Genomic DNA, 27242 nt, shown 5'->3' on the forward strand with positions numbered 1-27242 from the left:
TGCAGGTTTTCCCCATGAAGCCGGGATGTGACCCAGTTTGGTAGATACATAAACGAACAAACAAGTAAATAAATAAGTAATTAGACAAACAAAAAAAGTTCTACAATGGTAATCTTTATTTTCACATTAAACAAATAATGTTATTTCATAAACATACAAATCAAAGTTTGAATTACAAAACCGTTTCTGACAAAACATGAAAAAATAAACGTAATATTTACACTTCAGACATAATCTTGTGAGAAAGCAGCTGTTGTTTTCGTGTCTTTAATTGGTGCCATTTGCCTCATTATTACTGGTCGTCTCCGGTTTATGGACACGACGCAGTTTCTATAGCGTTCGCCATTGTGGAGAATTAAATTTTTTACAAAGATAAAAAAAAAGGATCCAAGAAAACTGAATAACCAGAGAGTAAAAGGTCATTAGCTTATTTCTTGAAATGCACTTTCTCATACTACTATAAAGAAGTTGTTAAAAATAAGTGGACCAATTTCATCAGACCACGATTTTCATTTTGTAAATATGAGGCAACGTAAACCCTCAGTATCATAATGGTTTTCCTTTGTATCCGACCGCCCGGAAATATGGAACCGTGTCATCACCAACGGGCTTTGGGACAATTTTTATTTCAAGCCATGCAGGCAGATTATAAATGCACATGTGGAGATGAAAAGATGCAGGCAAAGAAAGAAGCTGCAGTGTTTTTTTTTTTTTTTGGCCACAAGATCCCAAACGTGGTGTGATATCATATGAGGACGAATGTCTAACTTGGCAGCTTTGTCACAGTTGCTCACAACAACGATACAAATTTGTACATGTGTAATTTCAATAACAGCACAGCCGCAAAACCGCGCACAGTACATTCTCAAATCTAAGACTGCATGTTAGAAAGAACTTCATTTGTCACCTGTCATCTTCACTATCACGATGAAGAAAAGCTGCCCGAAACGTTCGCAGAAAGAATTTAATACAAATCTACATTCACAATTTAAAAACAATGAAAATGTGACTTTTATAAAGGCAACTAGGAGTCATCATAACGTCGGACAGACATCAGTTTCTCCACCTTGACAGTGCTGTATCTTCAGGACAGTGATGGTTCAAACATGGACACAGAGGCTAAGCTACAGCCTCCATCATTAATTCTTACAGCAGGATATTGGGTGAATATTTTTTTGTCTGTTCTCATATCCAACAACAAGTGTTTCAGTGGCTGTCTGCTGGTTCTACGTTTTGCTTTTAAGACACCAAATTCAGCCTGATCGACACCAGCCCATTAAAATATATACCTGAAGAGGGGGGTACGACATGACAACACAATCCCATCAGCTTCACAACAATTGTTTTTTTTTTTTTTTGTATGTTTTATCCACACCAGAGAAACCTCACCTCACTCAACATGTATATTCCGACTTTTAAAACACCCGCAACCTATTCCGAAATGTATAAATTACAGAAGTGCACGTTTTAATCCCCCTACAGAAAATATAAAATACCAACACAATGAAATAGAGTGGCAGCCATGCCATGTGAGGGCTGTAATGCAATGATGTGAGGTGTAAAAGATGGCAGCGTAGGGAAGAAAATATGAGAGTGGATCTATTATCTGTGGCAAGGCAGCACGGACCGAAAAAAGAAACTGCAAAATAAAGACATCTGTGGCATTCTTGGCTGAGTTTCTTAGGGACTTTGGTTCCCTTTCCTGAACATGGAGAGACTAACTTGTGCAAAATTTGAAGGCTGCTGCTTGCTCATCCTGCATACAGGGGACAGGTTGCCTGTCAATCACATACACATACAGACATATAACCATGCACATTCTTGTGTACAACTACAGACAGTTAAGTTTCTGGATGCTGTTGGATTTTGAGAGGAAACCGCAGAACCTGGATGTAGCCCACGCAAGCAATTATGGGGTGCACAAACTCACTTAACCCAAGAACTAGATCACTGAGGAAACACTGTGTCTACTCAGAACACATCTTCTGTTTAACTGTTGTTTAACAGGACTTCCAAGAGTGGGCCTTTTGTCTTTGTCAAAAGACACGTCAGCCAAACAGCAATCAACCTGCACTTCTAGAAATCTACTGTCAGTGTCTTTGTGTGGGGTACCTCTCTGTATCCCTGCTTCCTAATTAGGTTCCACATTGCTGAGATGAGCAATCCTTCTCTCCACTTTCCCAAACACTAGCATTTGAACTTTTTTGGGTCAAGAAAATAAAACATATAAAACACTGGGAGAGATGGTCGTGATTGAAAGAGGCATAAAAGGTGTTATAAGCTTTCTGAGGTAGCAGATGGTTTAGTTGAGGACATTTGTTGGGGAATAGGGACATCATCTCAGCAAGAAGGGAGTGGTCTGTTATTTGTTTGTTTGTTTGAAGTCAGTGGTAATAGATAGATTTTATTGATATTAGTAAAGAACATATTTTAAATAACCCATATATATATATATTAATGATATAACTGTATAGATTTCTATGGTTGTTGCTGTTTCTCATGGAAGTACATATTTGATGGCTTCAGCACGCGGCCATGATTCACTCACCACAAGCTAGGTTTATGACTATCCATCTCACTCACACACACAGATGCGCTCGCTCGCTCACTCACTCACTCACTCACTCACTCACTCACTCACTCACTCACTCACTCACTCACTCACTCACTCACTCACTCACTCTAAGAATTTTCAATTGATGGGGAAATGTAGCTTTCAGCATCATAACTATGCTGCGATCAAGGCCACTGCATTTCAGTGTCTGTGTGTGTGTGTTTGTGTGAGAATGCATCTTGCGCTACAAGAGGAAACAAACAAGTTGTTCTCATCTCTCTGCTTTGAACATAAAAGGAATAGGTGGAGAATCCTGACCGCAGGGTATAGACTCATATTGACACTTGTGCTAAAGAAAATGCATCGTTTGAGTGTTTCAACCCATCCTCCCTACATCTCTTTCTCCTTTTTGGGCTCCCGCACGCTGCTCTTCAGGAAGTCGCTCCGGAGCAGACGATAAAACAGCACAATATTCATGACCGTCATGATGGCCATACCCACACTGCCCAGCGTGTACGCAACCAGCGGCACCTTGTCCCTGTTGAGCACCAGCCAGCGGGTCATCCAGGCCAGGGTGTTGATGCGGAATACCACGTATGTGCCCAGGTTGATCATGCTGTTGACCCGGTACAGGGTGCCTGAGGCCAGGTTAGCCATTCGCAGGATCTGCCTGAGGTGAAGGAAAACGGAGTTGACCTCCACCAGCAGGGCCACCACTGCGAAACCCACGTAGCGGCAGGACAGGACAGAGAGGCCGAAACAGGTGATCACCTGCAGGGGGTACAGGAAACATGTTAACGTGGTGTTTGGCGGGATATTTGAACATTTTTAAAAATAATATCTAATGTGTGGATACAGTGATGAGCAAGATTCAGCAATAAATTCATTTTTTTCACAAATGTTTATATTATGTGAGAGAGCTTTTAAGACTTGATAAAAATAACATTTTTTATAAACGGATTTCATCACATTAAATAAAGACGACAAAAAAAAAAACACAATTAGGGGACATTTAATTTAGTAGGGAAGGGCTTCACTACAGACCCCACAGGACGGTACTATGTGGTAAAAGAGAATAAGGTGAAACCTTTCTTTAGTCACATTCAGTTATACACGCAGTAGTGTGTGTAGTATAGAGAAACATAAGCAGCTACTGTCTACATTCATTTTTGTAGTATTTAATATCCATTTCTAGTGTACTTTTGTATAGCATAATTGATCACCTGTGCATTTCTACAAGTAAATTATGTCCATAGTATCTGTTTATAATCTTCTCTGGTATTTTTCTCATCCACTGTACTGCAGTACATTGCTGTGCCGTGAGAGATCATCAGGTGTGCCGTGGAAAATGCCCACTTTCACCTGATTGGTCCAGAAATTATTCAATCGATGCAACGTGTCTCCGTACCTCTATCTATGTGGGCAACATTGCAGTGATAGGCAGAACAATTAAATGCTCTTCCACTAGATGGCAACAGATAGTGAATTAACCTGTCTATCTACCTGCTGCTGAAACAGCAGTGACACACCATGGATAAATATGTTGAAAGAAAAAATACTCAATCAGGATTCTCTGGTTCTGAAGAACATTTTGACCCAAATGAAGGCCCAAGTATGATTAGTAATGGTCAGAAAAAAGTAAAAAAGGTGAGCTCAAGACAGAACAATGAAAGTTATATTGCGTTTGGATTCACTTTTACTAGGGAAAAAAACGAGCCGACTCAGTTTGTGCCTAGCGTGCGGGGAAAAGCTGTCCATCAGTGCCATGGTTTCAAGCAAACTTAAAAGCCATCTCCAAACAAAACAACCTTTAATTCAAGATAAAAATTCGGACGACAAGAATATCAGCTTTGAGTTCAACCGAACAGGGCCAGATTTCACATTGAGTAAGTAAATTGAGACTACACTTTCATTCTATTTCATTAAAAAATAAAAAGATTTCTTTGGCGGTGTGCCGTGTGATTTTGCTGATGTAAAATATGTGCCATGGCTCACAAAAGGTTGGGAAACACCGGCCTACTTCATTTAATATACATATACACCTGTATATGTTCAAAGTACCCTATCAATAAATCACCTGTAAATTACTGACATAAAATACCATGTACTTATTCTTAATTTTTTGTTTTTATATCTGGACTTGCTGCTCTTTTGCACTCCTGGTAGGGTGCTAATGACTTAAGTTGAATCTAATCTGCAGCGACATTGGCAAAATTTGACTGCAATTCTACCATCATGGATGAATCACTCCAATAGGCCAGGAGGAGAAGATTACACAGATTAAACTAACTGTTGCAAAGAACTAGAAAGTTTTATTTGTATTTACTATAAACATACAAACATACATTCACCCACACAGAGACAGAAGGTCACCTCTTTCTGCCGAGCACTGTTTATGAAAGTCAGTTAGGTAAGGAATAAAAATCTCCACAAGGCGGCAGCAGCTGCATTCATTCCTAGCTGGAAACCTACAGACCAAGCAAACAAATCTGCCGATGTTAAGCCGAAGAGGAAAACGATTACTCACTATTAGATTCTTGTCAGCGAGAACAGCTGCCGTCTGAGACCCTCACAGCGCCAGCTGGGCTGCAGGTGTAAAGTCCCGGTGACACAACTGTGTCAATACCACAACCAGGCCAGCTCACATTGGGAGCTCCATGAGAACCCGAAAGGGTTTCTGACCTCATTCACACTCTGCGCACATTCACAGTAAACAAACACCGGTTACAGTCCAAAACTGCCATAGAAATCATAAAGTGCCTCCTGTGGCAAAGAAGTCAGCTGCAAGTAGAGTCCAGAGCGAGTCAAGTCATGGGACACGCCGCGGCAGAATACTTGACCTGTGACATCAGTTACGGCTCATCTGGAGACGGATCTTGTGCTCGTGCACGTGACGACACAGATGTCCTCTCCAATGCAACAAACAGTCATGTGACATCGGCAACACGATGTGAAGGAGCTGCCCCAGTGCGTCGTCCTAATACCAATTTGCGCCTTGAGAGTACCGGTAATGACACTTGTGGTCCTAGTTTAAAAGTTAAAAAAGGCTGTGACTGGTTGATAGTCCATGCGTGATCGAAATGATTCGCATCTCCACGGAGCCAAAACAGGGTCCATGTTTAGTCACGGGCTGAATATCTAGCCTCGGAGAAATCGTGAATCAGTCCAATGTTCAAATGTAATTTCATGGAATAAAGTAGTTTTTCTTTGGATAGTGGAGCAGAATGGTTACAGAATATCTTTGGGGCAAGTAGTTGATTGCCTCTAAAAACCACAAACACAAAGCAAAAATATCAGTGCAAATCTAAGATTTAGGCCGTTGTCATGTCACAGTGACTGTGAACAATTTTATTGACGACAACCGAGGCACCACAGATGCGCTACACAAACAATCCGACTTGCTGGGGTTTGAATGGCGGGTGGGGCGAGGACACAAAGGGACGCACGTATGTGTGAGATCACAATGCATTGTCAGTATGCTGCTTGCCTCCACCGTCGCCGTGCATGTGTCTATATTGATTGATATTTAAAACTAAAACAGGTGGAGCCAATGTTGATATAGCGAATCACACCCGAAGGCTAAAATAAATTCAGGCAGAATCTCCAAGTGAAAAATGAATTCTGTTCTATTTGCCTGGATTCCAAGCAACTCTAATTTCTAAATGAATGATACTCTGACAAAGGCTGAAAATGAAGAAAAAAATTAAGAAAAAAAAATGTATTGTAGATCAAAACTTTAAATAAAGATTTGTAATTCAGCATCAAATTGTACCGTGTGATTGACTACCCTTCGGTCTTTCATCAGAGAACAGTCGTCGAATTTCAACTTTAAAATGTTCTGCTTGTAGTGATGTCCGTTCGGGTGATCGTAAAAATAAATAAATTAAAATAATAATAATAATAATAATAATAATCTAGCATTCAGAAACTGAATGAATTACACGTTGATTTATTTTTGCACAAAAAGAAGACGGTAAAGGATAATTGTGATGCTTTTGATGGCAGCCTAAAATTCACCCTCAGCCTACATCCACAAATGAAAAGCTGAAATAATCCAGGGCATAGTTGTAAGCAACAATTAATGTCTTCCATTTAGAACAAAAAATGAACATCTGACATGACTGAGTATGTTTCATATTGTTGGACATTCTCAAATCCTCCACAGTGGGACAGAAGTTACTTCAAACAGCTGATTTCTGAACAGGAGACGAGGATGTAGGATCCTGATTTTTATCCTTTGGCTACACTTTGGACACAACAGTACACAACACACTAAAATTAACCATTTTTGCATTTTATTATAAAATCCCTACACAGCAAAGGAGTGCTTTAAATGAAATGATTTCCAACTGAGATGAGAGAAGACAGGTTGCAGCCACGGTTTCAAGAGTGATCTCTAGTCACGTGACCATCGGTGTGTGGGAGAAATGCACAATTAAACTGAGCGTTAGTGGTTAATGTCCGCAATGAGGTCAATAATTCCCATCATTTGTCATCCATGTTGACTTAACCGCTGATGGTTGACGTCTTTCCACTTAAGTCACATCGGATTTAAATTTCAGGCCTGACAGCACTGTTAAGACCACAGTCCCATTCCAGAACACTTGGAGTTTTTTCTCTTCAAAATGTGGTTCTAAAACTGCTAATGAGACCGGGCGGTTGTGTTGTTCTAACCTTACCATGTACATTTTTTCTTATGTTCCTTAGAACTATGTATGTAGAGTGGAACCTTGATTTAGGAGTGCATCAACTTAACAATTTCTGAGATATGAGCCGATGTTTAGTCGATTTTTTTTTTGCTTCGTGACATAAATCAAGATCCAAGTTGATGAGCATTTGATGACAAAATGGAAGCCGCTGTTGGTGAAGAATTAATGGCATTTCAGTTCATTTCAATGCAGAAATATAATTCGACATACGAGTACATTGAGTTACGAGCTTGGGTCACAGAATGATTTAAACTCGTAAGTCAAGGTATTACTGAAGTATTTTTGTTTTGCCACCTTGAACTATATAGATAAATACAATAATAACTTGTCAGAACAACAGTCCTGGGACTGCACCCTCAAATATGAGTTGCCTTTCTGACAAACACATACAAGCATTTTTTTCCACTGAAGCCACCATGCTAACTCCAACCAGCATGGTGGTATGCGTCACATAAAGTAAGGAAGATCCAGCATTCTCCAAAAGGCAGTTAAAGTCGATGCGGGTTGGAGTGCAGGTACGCGCGCACACACACACACGCGCGCGCGCACGCACATACACACACACCTGCTCATTATCCAGAGTCTTATCTGATTGGGAGTGCGTGACAGAAAACATAATAGAGCACAAACCCTGTTTAGATATGTAGGGAGAAAAAAAAAACACAAGATTAATTCGTCCTGACAGATCATATTTACTTTATGGACATGTTTAAAGGAGAATTTTGCCAAATCACATGTTGTTGTACCTGCATGATTATTTATTGATCTCTGCACCTGCATGTTTTTACTGCTGTCACTTTAAAAACCACTCCACCTTAACTTTTTTTTTTCAGAATTTGCAATTACCTTGCCACCTCATCATAACTTGCCTGTTGTCTGTGATATTATCTTTAATTTTTGCAACTTTGTACCTAAGAATTTTGAGAAACACTATTTCAATGCTCTGTATGTGTGAACCATAAGGCAATATTGATAAAGTTGACCGAGTGACTTTGAACCAATGGAAAAACAGTTATACTGATTGTGTGCGTCCACCCGCGCTTGCTTCTTGTTTTACGATCTCATGTTTATGGTGTTTTTACTCACAAACTAGAGAAATCAGTGACAGCCAGGCAGGCATCAGGGTCACAGAACTAAAACCCAAGGCCAAAACGGTTCAGTAACACTTTAGCTTTCAAGGATATGCGCAATGAATCTAGTGGTAAACTATAACAGAACTGAAATAACAAACAGCTTAGGGTTACAACTCTCTTAAAGGTGCCACCTTGATCACATGACACCGCGCCATCGTCAGGCGACAATCAGCACGCAATTCGTCACTTTCCCTGCTGCCTAGATGACATTTCATGTATTTACCCATGGAGGAAAGGGGCCTGCTCCGACAGACTGTGCTGCTGTTAACACCCCGAAATGTAATCCCCCCTGAAACAACCAGCGAGTGGATCAGACAATTAGAATGATTCAGCATTAGCTGGATTTACCCTGCTAAGCTTTGCTGAAGCTCAGCTTTCACAGACGGCGGGGTCAGCTGCTGCCGTCCCGGCAGGTGACATATCTCACTTGGACGCCACGGTAATTTTGAAAAAAATTGCAGCGGTGTCATGTAGAACCCGCCGTAATTAAGTGCCAAATTATTCCAGAGACCGATGAGAGTGGCAGGATTAGCTCTTGTTGACTACTGAGCTGGAAGAGCCAGTGGAAAGGGAAGGTCTTGTTAAAAAGCTGTTGCCGAAATAAAAACTTGGAAATTATATTCGGAAAATCCCCGAATGGCAAGCAATATTTCTGACTTATCTGTGTCATTTAGTTTTTCTTAGACTTATTTTTTTCACTGCAGTAGGGCTTCATGTGAGGATGAAAAAAAACTATAAATAAATAAATAAACTGTATGAAAAGCAGCGTGGGTGTTTGGTACATGCATTTTCTCCCTGTGGGCTCAATTAAATGTTATCTATGCAAACTGGTGAGGGACCATTTTTTGGAGGAGCTACTTAGGCTGCATATGCAGTCCTTTAAAACAATGTATGAACATTAAAAGAAGGAAAAACAGCCGCTGCCTTGAGGGGATTTAACGTGATAAAAAAGTGACCACAGGTCGAAGACAAAAACACACAATAAATCACACTGATTGAATGCAAAAAATAGAAATGGCTGATTTAAAAAAGTTACATTTAACCTTAAACACAAGAAGAACCGCAACAGAAAAGAAAGATTGTGTGTAACTGGCTGCTAACTGTGTTACTATGTCAACACTTTGCTCAATAGAAGGCTGGTGTGAAGGGGGGGGGGGAATAAAGGATAAAGAAATAAATGTTGCCATCTTATAAAAAACTTTAAAAAGACTGGAGACCCTGCAAAGATGTGCACATGTTAAAATGCAGAAGACAAGCAAGGGTTAAATCACTGTCCACTATACTGTCAACAAGATGTAAAAATTGTTACTTTATGGCAAAAATGCAGCAGTATGCAAGTACTAAACATTTTGGAACAACTGAATTAAAATTTTCTTTCAGTCATGAGATTGTTAACCCCGCAGACGGTGGAATTCAATGGTATAAATTGTGACAAGTACTGTCTATGCTGTGTCAGTAAATGTATTTACATTGTCACAAACACATACACACATGCATGATTCATACATGAATGATAACCCTACACTTTTTTTTGTTTTTTAATTTGCCTCTAGCCAAGGATACATGAGAGGAATACGGGTGGAATAGAACTTGAAAATAAAAAGAATTAAATGGTTATCAGGCTGATGAGAAAAAGGAAAAAAAACACGAGGGCTGTTGCAGCAAGATGTGGAACGCAATTAAGAGAGAAATTAAGAGAGGAGACTCATGAGAGCTTTAGGCAATCCGTAAGTGTATGTGTGTTTGTGTGTGTGTGTGTGTGTGTGTGTGTGTGTGTGTGTGCGTGACCTCAGGAGAGGCTTAACAAGCAGACAAACAGCCAATTTCAGTCAATTTTGATGTGGGAAAAGATCACATTTCTGCTACATTTTGAATTTAGGTTAATTTAGGTTACTCGCATTGAGGTTACCTTTAAATAGCTTTCGTGTAAAGACATGTGCCACGTAATAAAACAACGTACGCGGCTTAAAACCAGCATTGCATATCAAATAGCAATGAACACACTCCTCGGTTTCTCGAGGCATCTCCGCACCAAATACCACTGTAGGGCTAATGCAGAGAGAGATTGTAGCAGAAGGAAGGGGGGTCAAAAATGGCAGTGAGGTGACAGACGAGCTCTGAGCAGGTGGGTTGAGATTGACATCAACAGGAAGAGTGTCTCAACCTCCCCCTCTTCCAAAAGTGCGTGCGTGTGTGTGTAAATAAAAAGCACAACAAGGCGTCTGGCACAAAGTTTCAAAGGGCAAGCAAGGAAAACCAGAACGACAGTGTCAGGAAGTCAGGAAGTTCTGATCTCTGGTCCACCGGAGCTCCCAAATAAGAATATCTCCTTTGTCTCTTTTTGTTTAATAACATATTTTGTTTTTGGAATAAGGCCGTTGCCCATTGACATAAACTTCTCAAAGTTAAGGCCATCAAGATCTCAAAATTAAGCAAATAAGTAGGAAATCAACTTCATAAAGCCATGGAGAAAGTCTCATCACATTGCTCGAAAATTCAAAATATTTTGCCTGCTATGACCAAAACAGTTCAAAGTAGCACAGATATCCTGCAAGAAATAGTTGAAATGTATAAAATATAGACATTTTTTTTTTTCAGAAAGCACTGGATGAGCAGCTTCTGAATGAAAAGCCATTTCAAAGCATTTTACATTTTTTCACTGTATTTAATAAAAAGTGTGGCCAACTACCAGATTATCATACTTATCACCGGCTAAAACGTTTTCGTTTTAGTCGTGATTTAGATTTTATCTCGGAAAAGCAGCGTAAAGAAACAGATGATGCTTTCACGCGTTATCAACAAATACAGGTGATGTAAACAGCAGGTAGTAAAGATGGAGAGATTAGGATGAACTTTGGACTAATTCCACCAGAAAAATGACTGCATTGCAATGGAAAAACAGAGCCGTTTTTACATGCATAAAGGACAGCAGCTAACGCATCCTTGACTAGAGACATTCATTTTTTTTTCTTCTTTTTGATTAACATAGACTTACGTTTGGGCCTTCCAATCACACACACACAATGCTGTTGGAAAGTTTGATTGCATGTGCAACAACCACGACAGTCAGACTTTGTCCAGGGTGGAGGAAAAACCCTGTTTACATCCAAGTACAATTCTGTAAAGGTGGGGCTTCACAGCTACTGTATATTAGCATGAAATGAGTATGGGAGCTGGGAGTGGAGGAGCGTGTAACAAGCATGAAAGTAGACGTCCAATTGCAATAACGCCATTGTGCTTATATGGCAAGTGTACATTCATACATTTTTTTGGACAAATTAAATTTGTGCAAGGTGAAACGGGAAAGCAGTATCAGGAAACCATGAAGAAAGTTGGTTTCAGCTGTGACAAAGCAAGCAGGCGCATGTTCCCTTTGGCTTTACATGTCAGCACCACAGTACTGCATGGAGGTGTGAAGTGGGTGAAAAGAAAAGAAAAGCACCAAAGCTTTTATCAGGTGGCAGTTAGGACCTGTTTGATAATTAATAGCAGGACCGACTGCGCTTACAAACATACATACATATACACAATACACAACACACACACACACACACACACACACACATATATCTGTATACATTGGTTTGAAGTGGCCTGGCTAATGTCACATTTAGTTATTCATTTATATGTGTGGGTATATATTTTATATATGTACACGTGTGTATGTGCATGTATATGTATAAGTATGTACATCTTTTCTTGTTTTTTAAACCGCTTTGTTATTTTTATTGCTTTACCTTCATTGTTTGTTTCTTTGTCTGCATTTTGTGTGTGTGTGTGTGTGTGTGTGTGTGTGTGTGTGTATACATACACGTATGCATATACAGTATAATATGCTTGACTTGTTTTAATTCAGCAAATTTCTACAGTTGCCCTGTGAATCAAGACAACGTCCAAATGAAGACGTCCACATCATTACTACCGACGTCTGAAACACACGGATTTAGAAGATGAGGTTCACGGCACATTCGGAAAAACAATCAGCCACTAAAGAATGACCGAGTTTTTCAACTGGAACATGGAGGCGATCCACCTCTAGACATACTTCTGTTTTCTTCCGCTGAGTTTGGTTGAAATATATTAGCTTCTATTTTAGCTCATGAGCTTTAACAATTTGAGAAAAGAAAAAGAAGGACAAAATCAATCGGTGAACTTGTTTCAGGCAACGGTTGCAACACGTCCAACTTGGGAGGGATTGTGTTTATGTACTCGAGCGTTTCGGGAGTAATGCGCGAGCTGCAGCTGAGCATCAGATTCACATGTGAGCTCCCTGTCAAAACACAGATATAAATCATTTAATACACAAACACAACCTTACGAAAACAGTGAGTGCTTGCTTCCAATATACAAATGGTAAGAGATAGGAAATGGTCCAGTGAACTACTCTGAGGAGAAACTGATCGGAAGCTCAGTTAGAGATGGAAGACATCTGCTCGAACTCAGCGGACAGGTTTATACGCACTGTATACAAGGGGATATTGAGGGATGGCTTTTATAGCTCGGAAACACGAGTCAGTAACGATTTACCTCACACACACACACACACACACACACACACACATACACACACAGTGCACGGTTGCTGCACAAATTTGTGCGGAGGACTGTGGGATGGTGGTCATGACCGTTATCATGCGACCTGATTTAACTCCCGTTGGCTGACAGCGGGTCACGTCAGAGTCTCGCTGCCACCGACATTTGGTCAGAAATTCATTGGATGAGCCTTAACATGATTATATGGGACTGATAGGATCAGTTAGCTGTGCATGGGGGATTCATCCATGTGTGTGTGTGTGTGTGTGTGTGTGTGTGTGTGTGTGTGTGTGTGTGTGTGTGTGTGTGTGTATGTGTGTGCACATGTGTGAGGGAGTGTGGTTCCAGATACAGGCAGAGAGTGAGGTTTCCTATCGCTGCGCTTTAATAGAGCCAGTGGTTTACAGTATTGCCATTACTGTACTTATCATATCTCACTTAACAGGGCCTTTCACTCAGTGCTGAGAAGCATCTTAGATCCATGTTTTAGATCCACCTAGAAAAAGCATATGGCAGAGTGCCAAGAGAGGAGCTCTGGTATTGTATGAGGAAGTCTGGAGTGGCAGAGAAGTATGTTCAACTGGTGCAAGACATGTATGCCAGCTGTGTGACAGTGGTGCGGTGTGCTGTAGGGGTAACAGAAAAGTTCAAGGTGGAGGTGGGACTCCATCAGGGATCAGCTCTGAGCCCCTGCTTGTTTGCAGTGGTGATGGACAGGCTGACAGATGAGGTTAGACAGGAATCTCCATGGACCATGATGTTTGCAAGATGACATTGTGATCTGTGGTAAGAGCAGAAAACAGATGGACGAAAATCTGGAGAGGTGGAGGTATGCACTGGAAATGAGAGTAATTAAAGTTAGTCACAGCAAGACAGAACATATGTGTGTGAATGAGAGGAACTCGGATGGAGCAAAGAGGCTACAGGGAGTGGAGATCAAGAAGTTGGAGGATTTCAGGTACAGCAGTCCAGAGCAACGGAGAGTGTGGAAAAGAGGTGAAGAGACGGGTCCAAGCAGGTTGGAATGGGTGGAGAAAAGTGTCAAGGGTACTATGTGATAGAGGACTATCAGCCAGAATATGAGGAAAGGTGTACAATACAGTGGTGAGACCAGCGATGCTGTATGGCCTAGAAACTGTTACAATGACGAAAAGACAGGAGGCAGAACTAGAGGTTGCAGAGATAAAGATGTTGAGGTTCTCTTTGGGAGTGACCAAGATGAATAGGATCAGGAAAGAGTCTATCAGAGGACCAGCACATGTTAGATGTTTTGTGAGAGAAGGTCAGAGAAGCCAGACTGAGATGATTCGGTCATGTACAAAGGAGGGATAGTGAATATAATGGTAGACGGATGCTGGAATTGGAGCTGCCAGGCAAGAGGTCTCGAAGAAGACCAAAGAGAAGATTTATGGACGTAGCGACAGAAGATATGAATGTAGTTGGTGGGAGATAGGAGGATACAGAGAATAGGGTTCCATGGAGAAAGTTGACTCACTGTGGCGACCCCTGAAGGGAAAAGCAGAGAGAAGAGGAAGTGATTGCTAAAGTGAAGAGTGGATTTGTAAATTTGTGTTTTGCTAAATGGGAGGTAGTTGTACAGAGAGTTTGTAAACACAAACAGCACTCTCTACTGACTTCTGCCGTATGTTATCACTGTGCTGGTTCCAGTGTATTATTACTTAACGCAAAATAAAGCAGCAGGCTGAAGACTACATCTGGTGTATGCCAACTGTAAATAGACCAAAACAATTGCTGTCTTCCAGAACGGACCGAGCAGTGCTTGAGTGAACTTCAGGTAAGAAGGTAATTCAGTGCGATATAAAGGAAGGAAACAAACGTAGCACATTGTCAGCAGAAAACAGATGGTGATGCAATGTAAACAATCACACACACACACACACACACACACAATGCAGATGTAATATGGTTCTTTGTTGTGGTCTGATCGGCAAAATGTATGTACAATAATCCAGCTGATATGGCCTTTTTTAAAAAAAAAAAAAAATTAAAAAAGTGTCATAGCAGACTGAAACTTCAGTAGCAACAGAAGATAAAAGACTAAAGCTAAGAAAATTCCTCAGAGGAAAGACCGTTAGGCTAATGATCCCCTTCGGGATCTGTTGCACAAAGTTCCAGCTCATTATCTTTATCTTCAGGAACCCCAACTGTCCATAAACAGAATATAACTAAAATGTATCTTTGGCCTTTGCCCACATTCAAGATATCAAACTTTGACAGTCCTTCTCAGTGATATGCAAATCTACAGAGTTGTTGGAAATGGAAGAAAGCAAAACAAACAAAAAAAACAAAAAAAAAAACAGATTTTAGTGCAGTTCCAAGCCTGAGCTCTTCCATTATGGGGATCCCCTTTTATATATTTTAACCTCACAGCATATTAATATATGAAAAATGAACTAAAAACACCTCCTAAGATGGTAAATTAATGTTTGGGGGTTGCCATTTAAAGTTAGTAAAAGAAAAGATCTGACATGTCAAATTACATCGAATCCTATTCCATTAAAATCTTTCACACCAAGGTCACCAACAACAACAAGTTTGCTTTGACGCAAACAAAAAAAAACAACTCTCAACAGAGGACGTGGGCCTTCATTTTCACTGTGCATTAACTTGCATGCCCTGCCATCCTCACACCGAAGTCATACCAACCCGTCTACCGGGTTCACTGTTCAAAACCGCAAAGGTGCGGCACACTGGGAGGACGAGTATTCTTGCTTCGCCTCTCCTTCTTTGACCATTGGGATGTAGATTTCTTTTATGAAAGTCAACCTGCTTGGCTGTTTTAAGCTCTGATGATGGATAGGTCCCTCTACAAACAGCATTGCGTCATCAGCAAACTACATTCCACCCCCAGGCGTGTCAGCATGTGTGCCTCTTTTTACCTGCAGGCTTGACAGCAAACGTGGCCCTTTCACAGATGACAAATCTGTTCTGGAAGCATCTCAAGCTTGTTCATCGACACGCAAGAGGCTGAACTTCACATTATTATTCTAAGGCAGTTCTGTTGAATTATGCACATATCACAAGACTGATTTGACCTGATATGGTGAAAATGGGTTATTTTGTGATACTGCTAATTAGTTTGCTGCCAAGGCAATGCATTTGGGAAATCTTGACTTGGTTTCAGGTTGAAAGGGAAGGATAACAGCATGCCTTGTTCTTTGATACGCACCTCTGATTGACAAACAGTTTGCCAACAACAGAGCAGGAGCAGGTGGTGGGGCATCGTACCACGCAGTGAGTTAACCGTATGGCCACCTCCCTCGACCGGGACAGTTAAATTTACCCAGAATATCCAGGTTAAGGCCTCAGTTCCCAATACAACCCAAGGGGAAAGGCAGCGGGTCACAGGCTGGCCGAACCCAGTGGGCAGAAAAGGGTATTCCAAGCCTGGCATCTGAACCTCACATTATTGCAAAGTACTACAAAACATAGTATAACCCTCAGAATTTGGACAATGCAGATTAAGTGGACGGATGTGGAGACACACACACACTATTGTAATAAAGGCTGACAGTGGTGACAATAACCACTATCCCCTTTCAGTGAGTGAAAGAAGCATTTTGTTCCTAACGGTAATAAATGCATACGCTGCGGCATCTGTTGACATGTAGCGCGCGTTGTTTGCTCCTTCTGTTCGAAACAAGAGTGAAATGTTGATGATGATAAAACAAAGGATAATGAAATTCCTCAATGACATACCAGAGAGAAAAAAAATGAAAAACCTTAGTGAGATTCCAGAGCACACAGAGTCTCATTGGTTGGCGGCAATCCGACAAGGAGGGAGAGTACAAAGTGGGCAGATTAGGGGAGGATGGGGGAGATGTTAGGGGGCAATACAAGGATGGGGGAGCATAGGGGGCTCCTATGAGATGTATGGAGTGGGGTTGCAGGCTCAAAAATGTTTTGAAAGGTTGCACACAATTCCAGAACTGCTCTCAGGAAGCTAGGGGTTTAGTGCATGTTTTTTTCAGTGTAGTGTCTGTGTGTGTGTGCGTGTGTGTCTGTGTGTGTGTGCATGTGTGTGTGTGTGGGTGTGTGTGTGTGTGTGTGTTTCCCCTCAGAGCCTGGGGTTCATGTGGAGACCAGATGTCCCCCCCAGTCTGCATCTACACACAAAATAAGGGGGATCCACAGGGTTTCCCGCCAACTAGCAGAAAACATAAACACACACACACACACACACACACGCGCGCGCTCGTGTGCACTTAGCCACACAATTCATCTACTCCCTCATTCCTTTTCCATCTCCCCCAGCCAAACCATCTTGGCCAACTTTTGAGTGTGAATTTATGGATTTTATACTGAAGCAACAAGCTGGTTTAGACACTAGAGAGGATGGGGGGGGGGTCTATATTTTGACCAACTCATCAATTTGTTTAGAAGAAAAAAAAAAAGGGCAATAAAACATTTAAAAAAAATTTAAATTAAATTTAATTAAAAAAAAAAAAAAAATTCTGATTGCATGTTGTTTTGTCAAGATGTGACTGATTTAGTGAATGGAATTCTCTACATTTACAGACTCCAAAAGCTCCAAATCAAAGTGGCTAAAAAATCTAGCCAATATTTTTTAAACCAATTTAGTATCAGCCAATGTCTAAAACCCTAAATGTACTTTACATGGAACAAAAATCTCTTGTAGAAAAATTAATTGCGGTATCAAGTCAATCCGCCCATGAAACAAGAGAGTGGGGGGCAGAATGTTGCTTGCATTTGACTCAGCTGACCTGTTGTTGACCCTGAAGTCCTTTGGTCTGCATGACTGAATTAAAACTGAGAAATTAATTCTAGACTGTATTTTCCACTTGATTTTACTTTACCAACGGGTGACTCCGGGAGAAGTCTTGCCCAACCTGATAAGACAAGAAATGATAGACTATATTGATCTTGCAGGGAGGGAAATTCAACTGTCACAGCAGCCTTGTCGACAGAAGACAGCGCACATAGAGGATGCCAGTACAAACACATCTGTTAGATGCTTTTGTAGAAATCCATTACAAAAAAAAACCTTGAGATTTCTTTTGCTTTTCTGTGTGTCACTGTATTAAACTGAAAAGCTTGAATCACTGACTGCTTGACCTTTATCCTCTATTACTTATTTATGTTGTTCTTGAACAATTCCAGGGTCAAGAGACTTGGATGACTAATTCAAGGTTCCCAACAAATAAAAACAGTTCATTATTAGTCTTAATGTTGACACAACAGGTATTCAAAGACGATACTGGGTCTGGGTTTTTAAGATACTGCGAAGACCTGATCTCTCAATTACAGTGTAAATATGAGTGGGTCTTTCTTGGCGTGATTATTCAACTCAAGATTTTTGCCACTATAACCCCAGTTTAGGATTGAAAGCTTGAGGAGCACATCCATGCTTTGGTTGCATCTGCATAAGAAGGAGTGATTCACCCAAAAAAACGGACTCTGGTAAAAATCGGGCCCTCAACTGGTTTCAGTTGACGTTTGCTTGTGTTTACTAGGTTTCGGCTCATTGGTCCTTCAGACCACGAACCTCCACTGCTCCTGGTAGCAAAGAGAAAGGAGGAAATGAAATTCTGTGGCCAGAATGGCAGACATTTGCACAGGATATTCAGGTTCTAAAGCGGCGAGGATGTCAAATTCACGTAGAAAAAACATGGCCAATGCTTCTTGTAATCACAATATTGCTTAAAATAACATATTTTTCTTCCAAATAGCTGAAGACGCCTTACAAAACATGTTCCCGCTTGGCTACATGAGATAGCTACAGACAAATATTTATTTTCAAGCCTGGGAAACAAAAGAGAAAAGTTCCACCCGTCCTCCAGTGGAGACAAACCTGCAAGGCTCGTAAAGGAAAAATCTAGGAACCTGGCAAAGATGATCCTAAAGGCATCCAATGTATCATGTAATCAAGAATGTACACAGATATTTATACTGAGAACTGAATATGGCTGCTTTCCAAATCCCAACACCAACTCCTATGGCGCCGTTTTTCAGACATAGAAGTCTGAAAGCTGCAAAGCGAGGATGAAAACAAATTTCAAGTGAAAATTTGAAAATAAATATTGTTTTAATAAGTGAATTCACTGTTCAACATTGCACAACATCCCACATAAAGTGGTTCACACACCACTTTATATCTTAAGTGCTCCGTTACAGCAGAAACGGATATGATTGGAAGCGGTTCGTCCTGTATGTATCCTCAAATAGCTGGTTGACCTATGAGACTAATGGGTCCTGTGTCTGTGGGCAGAGGCTTTAATTTCAACCCGACGTGGAAAATTTAATTCCGCCTAATGAGTGAGGGATGACAGATATTTTGGGAACGAATCGGCAAACATGTTGTAAAAACATCCAACTCACATTAAGTCAAGTAGAACTAGCTCTCTTTGTTGTCCTCTCCCATTGTTTATTATCTACAGTTGAGACTCTTTACAAATCTACCAAACCAGCTATGTAAATCCGGGGTAATTTAGAAACCAGTCTGTCACTTTGAACTGTTTGTCATGTTCTTTAAGCCACTCACTCCAATCCCAGCCGCCATTGGAGAGGCAAGTTTTTAACCCGAGCAGTCCCGCCTGGACATAAAGATAGTTGCTGAGAGAGAGGATAATGCAGAGGAGAAGGTTAGATGGAAGACCCCTGGCAGGAAAACAATGTGAAGGAGGGAAAATACATCTCCTTTTTACGCAGTTTGAACAGATCAAACTCTTGGACTAACGCGAACAGGGGTCTGAACATCATTACGTAACAGCAGTTTGAAAAGCGCACAGCAACATCCTGCTGAAATACTTAAAGGCATACATTTTCTTGATAGGGAAATTAAGAACTTGATCATTTAAGCACCAGAGATATTGTGAGTGGGAAGGGGATTCACATCAAGTTATTGCCATATGACCGCGAGTGCCAACATTCCCCTAAGGAACAGCACCTTCTTTTTTTTTTCCTCTTCTCAACAACGTTTTGTGTCATCCTTTGCCTGCAAGGGCCCACCCAGCTCTCTAAAGACCACACTGCTTAGCGGAAAACACCCTGGCACAGTTCAGAAACAGTCAGACGCTTAGGTTGTCTCAACCTGCGGCCTCCAAAGCATCAGGAAAGAATGATTTCACTTCTTTGTTTCTTGGTTCGATTAAAAACCGTTCACCTCTCGCCTGATATATTCCATCCACTTACAGGTTCCACTGTGACAGGAGTTTTGCAGCTGTGTCGTTTAAATGTTCCGGGCAATCTGGATATTTCCTAGTATGATTTCATTATTCATGGGGGAAAAAAAAATCTACACTCTTGTCTCTGCCTGGGAACCACCTTCTTCTGACTCATATTTGTAAGTTTTTAGCTCACTATTTCCAGGAGTCGTTTGCAACCGTGGCCGACAGGGATTCCACATTATTTTGTAAGGACTGGCAAACTAAACCTTGACGATACATTAACAAAAGTGGATAGTTCTGCTCAAACAAAGGTAACATCACCCATTTCAGTCTGCTATTTTCTTGCTGAGGCACCTGAACCAAAGGCTTTCAAAAAAGCCTGTAGTTTCCCGAATATTAAGTGTATGTTTTTTCATAGTATTCAAACGGGGTGACCTATTCTGAGCAGATTTATCGGAGCTTCCTGTTTTCCAAAGGAAGCCCGAGGTCACGTCTGAAAGGATCCCCTTATGAGGGAGTGATCACGGCGGGATCTGTGGGGCTTGTCGTCCAGAAACAAGCCATAATCTCCTTTTCGGTCAATCAGACAGGGGGGAAATGATCCGTGGAATGTCTAACTTTGCTTCTCCTGGCTCGCCACAACAGGGATCAACAAAATGTAATGCAAAACACATGCCTTGCCGTACGCTTAAATAGCTAGGGAAACCCTTAGTTACGGATATTAATCCCAATTTAAACGGCTTCCTCTGTGACTGACGTGCTTCTGTTCGTATATAGTTGGACACATTGCACGTTGTCTACTGAATAATATCAGTTTGCTTCGTCAATCTTGGTGGGCCTCAGTTTGATGGCCTCTGGAAAAAAAGTTATGCTGAATGCTTTGAGTTTTTCCATTCGCAGCTGTTTGTCCGTCTATCACATATCAAATGAACCAACATTTGCAGAAAGTCTCAGCTCTAGAATATTAACTCGCAGTTGAAAAATGTGCCTTGAATTTTAACGGATATAAAACGCTGGATTAATCACAACTAACTGTGGACGATCAATTCTGTGATGCCCCGCTTGGAATAAATCATCCCAATGTGGAGTCAGCGCATAGAGCTTGGAATGTAAACGTGGGACAAATGATCCTCTCTTTTCATCCACTTCGCACAAGTTGGTCCCAAGAGGCCTCTGTGCGCAGGTTAGATTTTACATCGGCGTACAAAGAAAGGCGACAGTGATTAAAAGGGGAATGATAACTTAGCGGGTCTCGCCCGGTTTAATGTTACGGACCTGAGCAATTGTCTTGGACTTTGGATAACCAGGGCTGCTGGGTTTGCGGTCTGGATTTGGTTCTCTTGCTTGTGTTCAAGAGCCACCAAATTGTTTTCATTTTAACAACACAAGACAAAAAGGCATCAGATGAGAAGACAGAGGAAGGGTCAAATGACGAGTCCCTTTAAATGTTGTGTGGATCAATATAGTAAGAGGCCAGTGAAATCGGAGGGCAACTGGGGAAAGTGGAGGGAGCGATTGGAAAGAATTAGCGGGCAAGCACAGAAAGCCGTGTGTGTGAGAGAAGTATCCATCCCTCCCACGCTCTGGTGACAATCTGCAGCCAGCTGGTCCGACCAAAGGGCCCATTCACTGCTCTTACAGGAAGTGAGTTCAGCAAAGAAAAAAAAAAGGATTTTGAGAAAAAACTCTTGAGAGGGTCGAAAAGGACTTCCTAAAAATTAGTTTTTTGTTTGTTTTTCATATCAGGTGTTCAGAATTTATTTTTTTGCCCCCAAAGGAAGTTACCACATGTGCCACAAAATCTATTGACTTGTTCACAACTTAAGGCCGATTTTTTTTCCACCACTTTCTGTTCCAATACCTTTCCATAAACATTTCAAATACACCTGCTAACCTAGTTTTGACACAGTTGGTTACTAATAATAACACACACTGATGAACCAGATAGTTGATGTGCAGGCAGAAAACAACAAATGGAAAGAACGCAGATAAACAACCAGTGCCAATTCTTGTTTGTAGATGAGACAGTATGTTACATTTATGTGCTTTTATTGTAAAAGCCTAATTTTTTATTTATAACCGTGTATCTGAAACCTTTTCCAAAATGCCTGCAGACATGTATTTCTGCACGCCCCGTGCTTAAAAACTTGCTTCGATCAGCAGCCTGCTGCGAAATCCAAATTCAGCTCAGTTCCAAAAAAACTGTAAACAAATAGCTCCAGGCCGTATAAACTGGCGACGGACGGTTGTGCACAACAGTGACACAGTTCTAGATCAGAGGTCAAGCAGTCGGAGGGGAATGCTGTTCAGTGTTAACGCTTCTCAGTTTTTTTTTTTCCTTTTTTCTTTGCGTATTGAGGCAGGTAAGAGGTTAACTGATTTGACCTGTTCCAAAGATGCAGGATGACACAAGGAATGCCAGAAGCAATTGTATCAGACACACACAGCAAGAGCATTCAGGTGGAGTTCAATTCAAGGCGTAAATGGAGACTTGAGCGCTCCGCTGGGTTGGAGGCCGTCACATGCCGCGCCTTAACCAATTCCCGTGTTCCGCCCATGTGAGTTCAGAGAGACAAGACGGACAGGAATTTTGTCTTTTCCCACGCACTTGCCTCCAACAGGTGCTCAGGTGGCTGGGGCGGGGGGGGGGGGGGTGTCGGTGAGACCTACCACGATGTGATGGAAGAGCAGCTCCCACGACTGGTTCAGCTTCTGGTTCAGCACCATGTCAAAGAAATCATAGATGAAGTAACCTGCGGGGATAGAGAGCGTTCAGTCAGGGGTTGACAGCAACTTCATGTCTGACAGTGTATTCATCAACCAAAACACAAAACAATGGCAGCCACTGGCATATCAAGTGTGTCAGGGAAGGTGGGGGGAGGGGGGCACAGACCCTGCTTCCATGACGACTGCTCTGATGGCAACCACGATGTGTCTTGGAGAGGGGCTATTCATATCCACCACCACCACCTTCCCTTCCCCACCGCCAGCCGTATCCATGGTGACAGCTTTTCAGAATGGTGAAAAAATAATGAAGTGTCGGGGATGGGGACAGTGCGGGGACGGCGGGGGTTGTGAGGGCCTCTTGGGGCTCCCGCTAGGCTGGAATTAACCCTATTATGTAGGAAATTTGACACCAGGGGCCCTTCTGTCGCTGTGGTGGTACGTATGTAAGTCTCGACGTGGATCACGTCACACAAAAGGAGGGAATCATTCATAGATTGCAACCAATATCCTTTTGTTTATTTGCATAATCTGGACAACATAACTCGCATTTGCTGACGCAGCTGCATGATCTCATTTTGAAACAATTTGTCTATTGAACAATGGCTTATTTTTCGTAGCAGAGGTTGACTTTGGGTCAGGTTTTGACACAGATGTATCTTATCTCTCCACGTGTGTTTTTCTAGTGAGTCATTTTGCACCTTCTATTATACTCTACATAGAGAAAACAAAGCTCAATCACAAAAAGACTAAGAATAAAAGCTTTCCGTCAGTGCCATATCTTCAGCCTTCTGCGGTAAAAGCACGGTGCCGGTGTTCGAGACAACGAGGGAACAGGATGGTTTGACTTTCCACTGGCTCCAATCCAGAATGGGACACTTTACGACTTCACAGACAAGTTTTCCAGGTTGTTTCTTCCTGCAATCAAGCCAAAAGACTAACTGACTGTTTGGCAGCGCATTTACGCGACTGCTGCATTCAGTTCTCAAAACCGGTCAATGGATTGTTTTTTTTTTCAGAAGGACACATGTCAAGATCGGTGCAGTAGAAGTCAGTTGGTTAATCCAGATGTTGGTTGGTTAAGACACCCAAAGGTTGTAAACAGGTGACCAATTGCAGTCAAGGTTAAAAGTCTGAAACATATACAGCAAAGGTGCAAAGGCGCAGATGCGTAACAATGGCGACAATTGTCGCTGGGCCGATCCTAGATGTGCTGTTCATGATGAGATGACATTCATTTGAGCTTCCAGTCACACTCCTGGGGGAAACTCCTGTCTGGCTGAGCTTTGCCATGAGGATCCTTGTCGCAGGAGGCCTCCGGAGAAGTATTTGAACAGATCTGCTTCTTCTCTGTGTGGTTGTTTTTGTGTTCTGGAGATGTCACGTGATGACGTGGGGTGACGCCTGGTGCCTGGGGCTGATCATAATGCCTTCCATTGATCTTCACATACCAACACAGCCCTTTGCTTTGCCAGCTTTTCGCGTCCGGGATTCTAGAAAGAATGTAAAAAATCCCGGGAATTCTAGGGGGAGCCCTTGTTGCTTGGCGCCGAACCAATACATTTACGGTTTAAGGCGACTCGAGCGCCAAGTGCTTCTCCAGAAGCATTTAAGAATAAATAAGATAGCCTAAAAAGTGGGGGCGAGTTACTATATTAAGAATAAGGGGTCGTATGTGGACTCGGGCTTCAGGAAGGGAGTAACTCTCAAGTCAAGTTAAGAATCACTTATGTAAGTTTCTTATTGGGTTTACGGGGATCAGAGTAGATTAGGCTTCACAATATAATATGGTCCCGTGTGGGGCTGAATTTCAAAATCATTTCCAAGAACCCAAATAAAGCCAAGTAGATTTTACAAGGATTATATTTCAGGAAAGGTAAACACACACAAATCCCCCCAGCAGCATCATGATAAAAAGTGAGGTTGAGTTGTGTATCTGTACACATCAACAAACGGTGACCATTCATTGCAAACCGATATGATGTGTGAAACAAATTTATCGTTGATTTTTATGTTTTCCCTTGATAAATTCGCCTTATCAGTTTCCCAGCTGTTGAAAAATACCCTCAGAACAAACAACAATTTTCAAGAAATTGCATAAAAATTTGAAGGAGATTACTTTGTCAGATTGCTTCGTCTAAACATGGGAGATGACTCGGAATTGACCTTTTCCCCTTGTGATCCTTACCTCGTCATATACTTGAGCACCTGAAAGGCACTTCGTCATACAGACCATAGTGAGATCAACTGAGTTTCTGTGTAAATTGAGCTTTGTTCATTTTCGGCATTAGCCATGATTTCTTTTTTTGAACCAGATTCGTATCACAGAACCAATGACTGAAGGTCACCTGACGGCTCGCTGGTGACGGACCAGGTTACCTCGGTACTCGCCATTTGGTTGTTAATACTTGGCGGCGCATTTTATTTGAGTTCATCTGCAGAAAAATGGGATTGTATCCGTGCAGGCCTGTGAAATGCCTGTCAAGATACAGTAAGTGCACTTCCTCCAGCGGGCCCATCAGATAAAGCTAAATGGACCTCTACTCACCGATGGAGAAGGACACCAGTGCGTGAGAGAACGCAGAATGAGTCTCTATCAAATCCTCTGCCATCTGTGGGTGCAGGAAGAAACTGAGAAAACAAAACATAAAATATATTTAGGTTATTGGATTCTTTTTTGAGTCACTTCATTTTGTATTAAATTTTCATTTTTAATTTTCACAATCCACATCCAAGATTAAACCACACTACAATCACCAATCACATTTTTTGTGTTTTTTCATTTATTTAACTTATTTTTTATCCAGACCATTTCACATCACAACCCACGGAAGTTGTGATATCGAAGTGTATTTTTTGGCGCTCATTTTCGGTTACCTCAGAATGAACGACTGCGAGTAGGATGAAAATTTAAAGTGAATCCAACAGTGATTTGTGTGTGTGTGTTTTTTTTTTTGTTTTTTTTTTTATAACTTACCACAACACTGCCCATATGGCTGTGATGCAACTGTGCACGAAGGATGCGGAGATGTTTCTCCATTTCCACGCGTTCCTGCAGGCGCTGTCGGGCGCGGGCAGCCGCCCGACCCCGGCGTTCACCGCTCGGAAAAATCCGTACGACCCGCCGGTCGTCAAAAGGACCGTGGCGGGCTCCATGGCTGCGGGGACCGCGTCTGGATCTCCTGTTGCCGACGAGGGGAGAGGGAAGGGGGGCCTGGAAAGAGACAGACGCGCCGGAGGAACGACCGAGTCGATCGGTGGCGCTCGTAAACGCGTGGGAGAGGAAAAAAGGAGGCGAGTTTCTCTCACGACGCGCCCGTTGGAACGGACGAGAAGGTCACGGTGACAGTTGTGAAAGCCTACTGTTAGAAAACATCTCACACACGCACACACCCCTCCCCTCGCTTGTGTAACTTTTTGACATCAACCGAAACCCAGCAGCCACAGCAACAGCGGCAGCGTCTCCTCCTCCCGCCGCCCTACTACGAGGAGGCGCGGCCAGAAGCATGCTTCACTTGTGCTGTGCCGCGTTCACGTACAGTCGGAAATGTTGCGAGCACGTTTTCAAACCTCGTCGAATTCGTCCTAAACACGTTTTGCAAAAGGAGCGCCGACACTGACATGCCCACAACAGAGACAATAAAACAACTTGAAGTTCTATCACATTTTCCTGCAAACTTCATTTTTCCTCTTTTTTTTCGTCAGTATGTATAAGACGCTCTCAAACCGTCGACAATTAAGTTATAATTCAATGTCATAAAATAATATCCTTGGGTGTTGGATTGAAAGCGAGTTACAAAAAGGGTGACCTAGATGCAGTTAAGGTGGAGCTTATTTGTTTTTATCTTGACGTTTAAAAACGTCGTTTCCGGTGACAGTTGTTTTTCTGTTAAGTAATCTCATCTCGCTGTCTATCTGGTTTTATTTTGCTTCTGTAACTTATATATCTTAAACCCTGACAACACATATAATGTATTATCTTTATTTACTTATTTCTGCTCATTTCATGCTTATTCTTATTTCTTCCTGTATGGGGCATCTGGGATCACACAACTTCCTCCAGGATGTATTTCTGATTCTGGTCATATTTTGAGGACAGCAATTTGATTCTTTTAAGCTTCAACAAATTCACTTTTTTCAACAACATACACACAGATACCTTAAAAGTTGGGGTTGAAAAAGCCATTCAAGTACAAGAACCTAATTGGTGTGGTGATGCAACGTTAGATCCCCCTGTGTTCATTTGTTTATGATCCAACAAGGTAGGTTTTTCTTGGTTTTCTTTGTCTCCCACAGATACATGGGATTTGTAGTCAATGTCAACACAATTTGTTAGAGGCGCAGTCTTGGTACCATTTCCAAGTCTGTTTGGAGGCTGGAAGCTGGAGTGCTACTGTGTTCATTCTCCGGAGGAAGTGACCAGAACAGCTACTGACTGCGC

At 41.8% G+C, this 27242-nt stretch overlaps 1 protein-coding gene across 1 annotated transcript; it reads right to left on the reverse strand.

Annotated features, from left to right (window-relative positions):
* Window positions 1-98: 98 nt before the first annotated feature.
* On the reverse strand, window positions 99-26282 carry tlcd2 (TLC domain containing 2). Its single transcript, XM_086143321.1, has 4 exons — window positions 25779-26282; window positions 25350-25432; window positions 22748-22830; window positions 99-3325 (listed from the first exon to the last, which is right to left on the reverse strand). The coding sequence occupies exons 1-4, from the start codon at window positions 25955-25957 to the stop codon at window positions 2945-2947; spliced, it is 726 nt and encodes a 241-aa protein (XP_085999447.1). The 5' UTR covers window positions 25958-26282; the 3' UTR covers window positions 99-2944.
* Window positions 26283-27242: the final 960 nt, after the last annotated feature.

Source organism: Fistularia commersonii, chromosome 3 (genome assembly GCF_037954325.1).
Source record: "Fistularia commersonii isolate RoL2024-O1a breed Wild chromosome 3, RoL_Fcom_v1.0, whole genome shotgun sequence".
NCBI lineage: Eukaryota > Metazoa > Chordata > Actinopteri > Syngnathiformes > Fistulariidae > Fistularia > Fistularia commersonii.

Excerpts from the sequence above, each read along its gene's own strand:
- tlcd2 (XM_086143321.1), bottom strand. The coding sequence starts at position 25,957 with ATGGAGCCCGCCACGGTCCTTTTGACGACCGGCGGGTCGTACGGATTT. Across the intron at positions 25,433-25,778 it reads GCCATATGGGCAGTGTTGTG|TTTCTTCCTGCACCCACAGA; the intron begins GTAAGTTATAAA and ends TTGTTTTCTCAG. Across the intron at positions 22,831-25,349 it reads ACTGGTGTCCTTCTCCATCG|GTTACTTCATCTATGATTTC; the intron begins GTGAGTAGAGGT and ends CTATCCCCGCAG.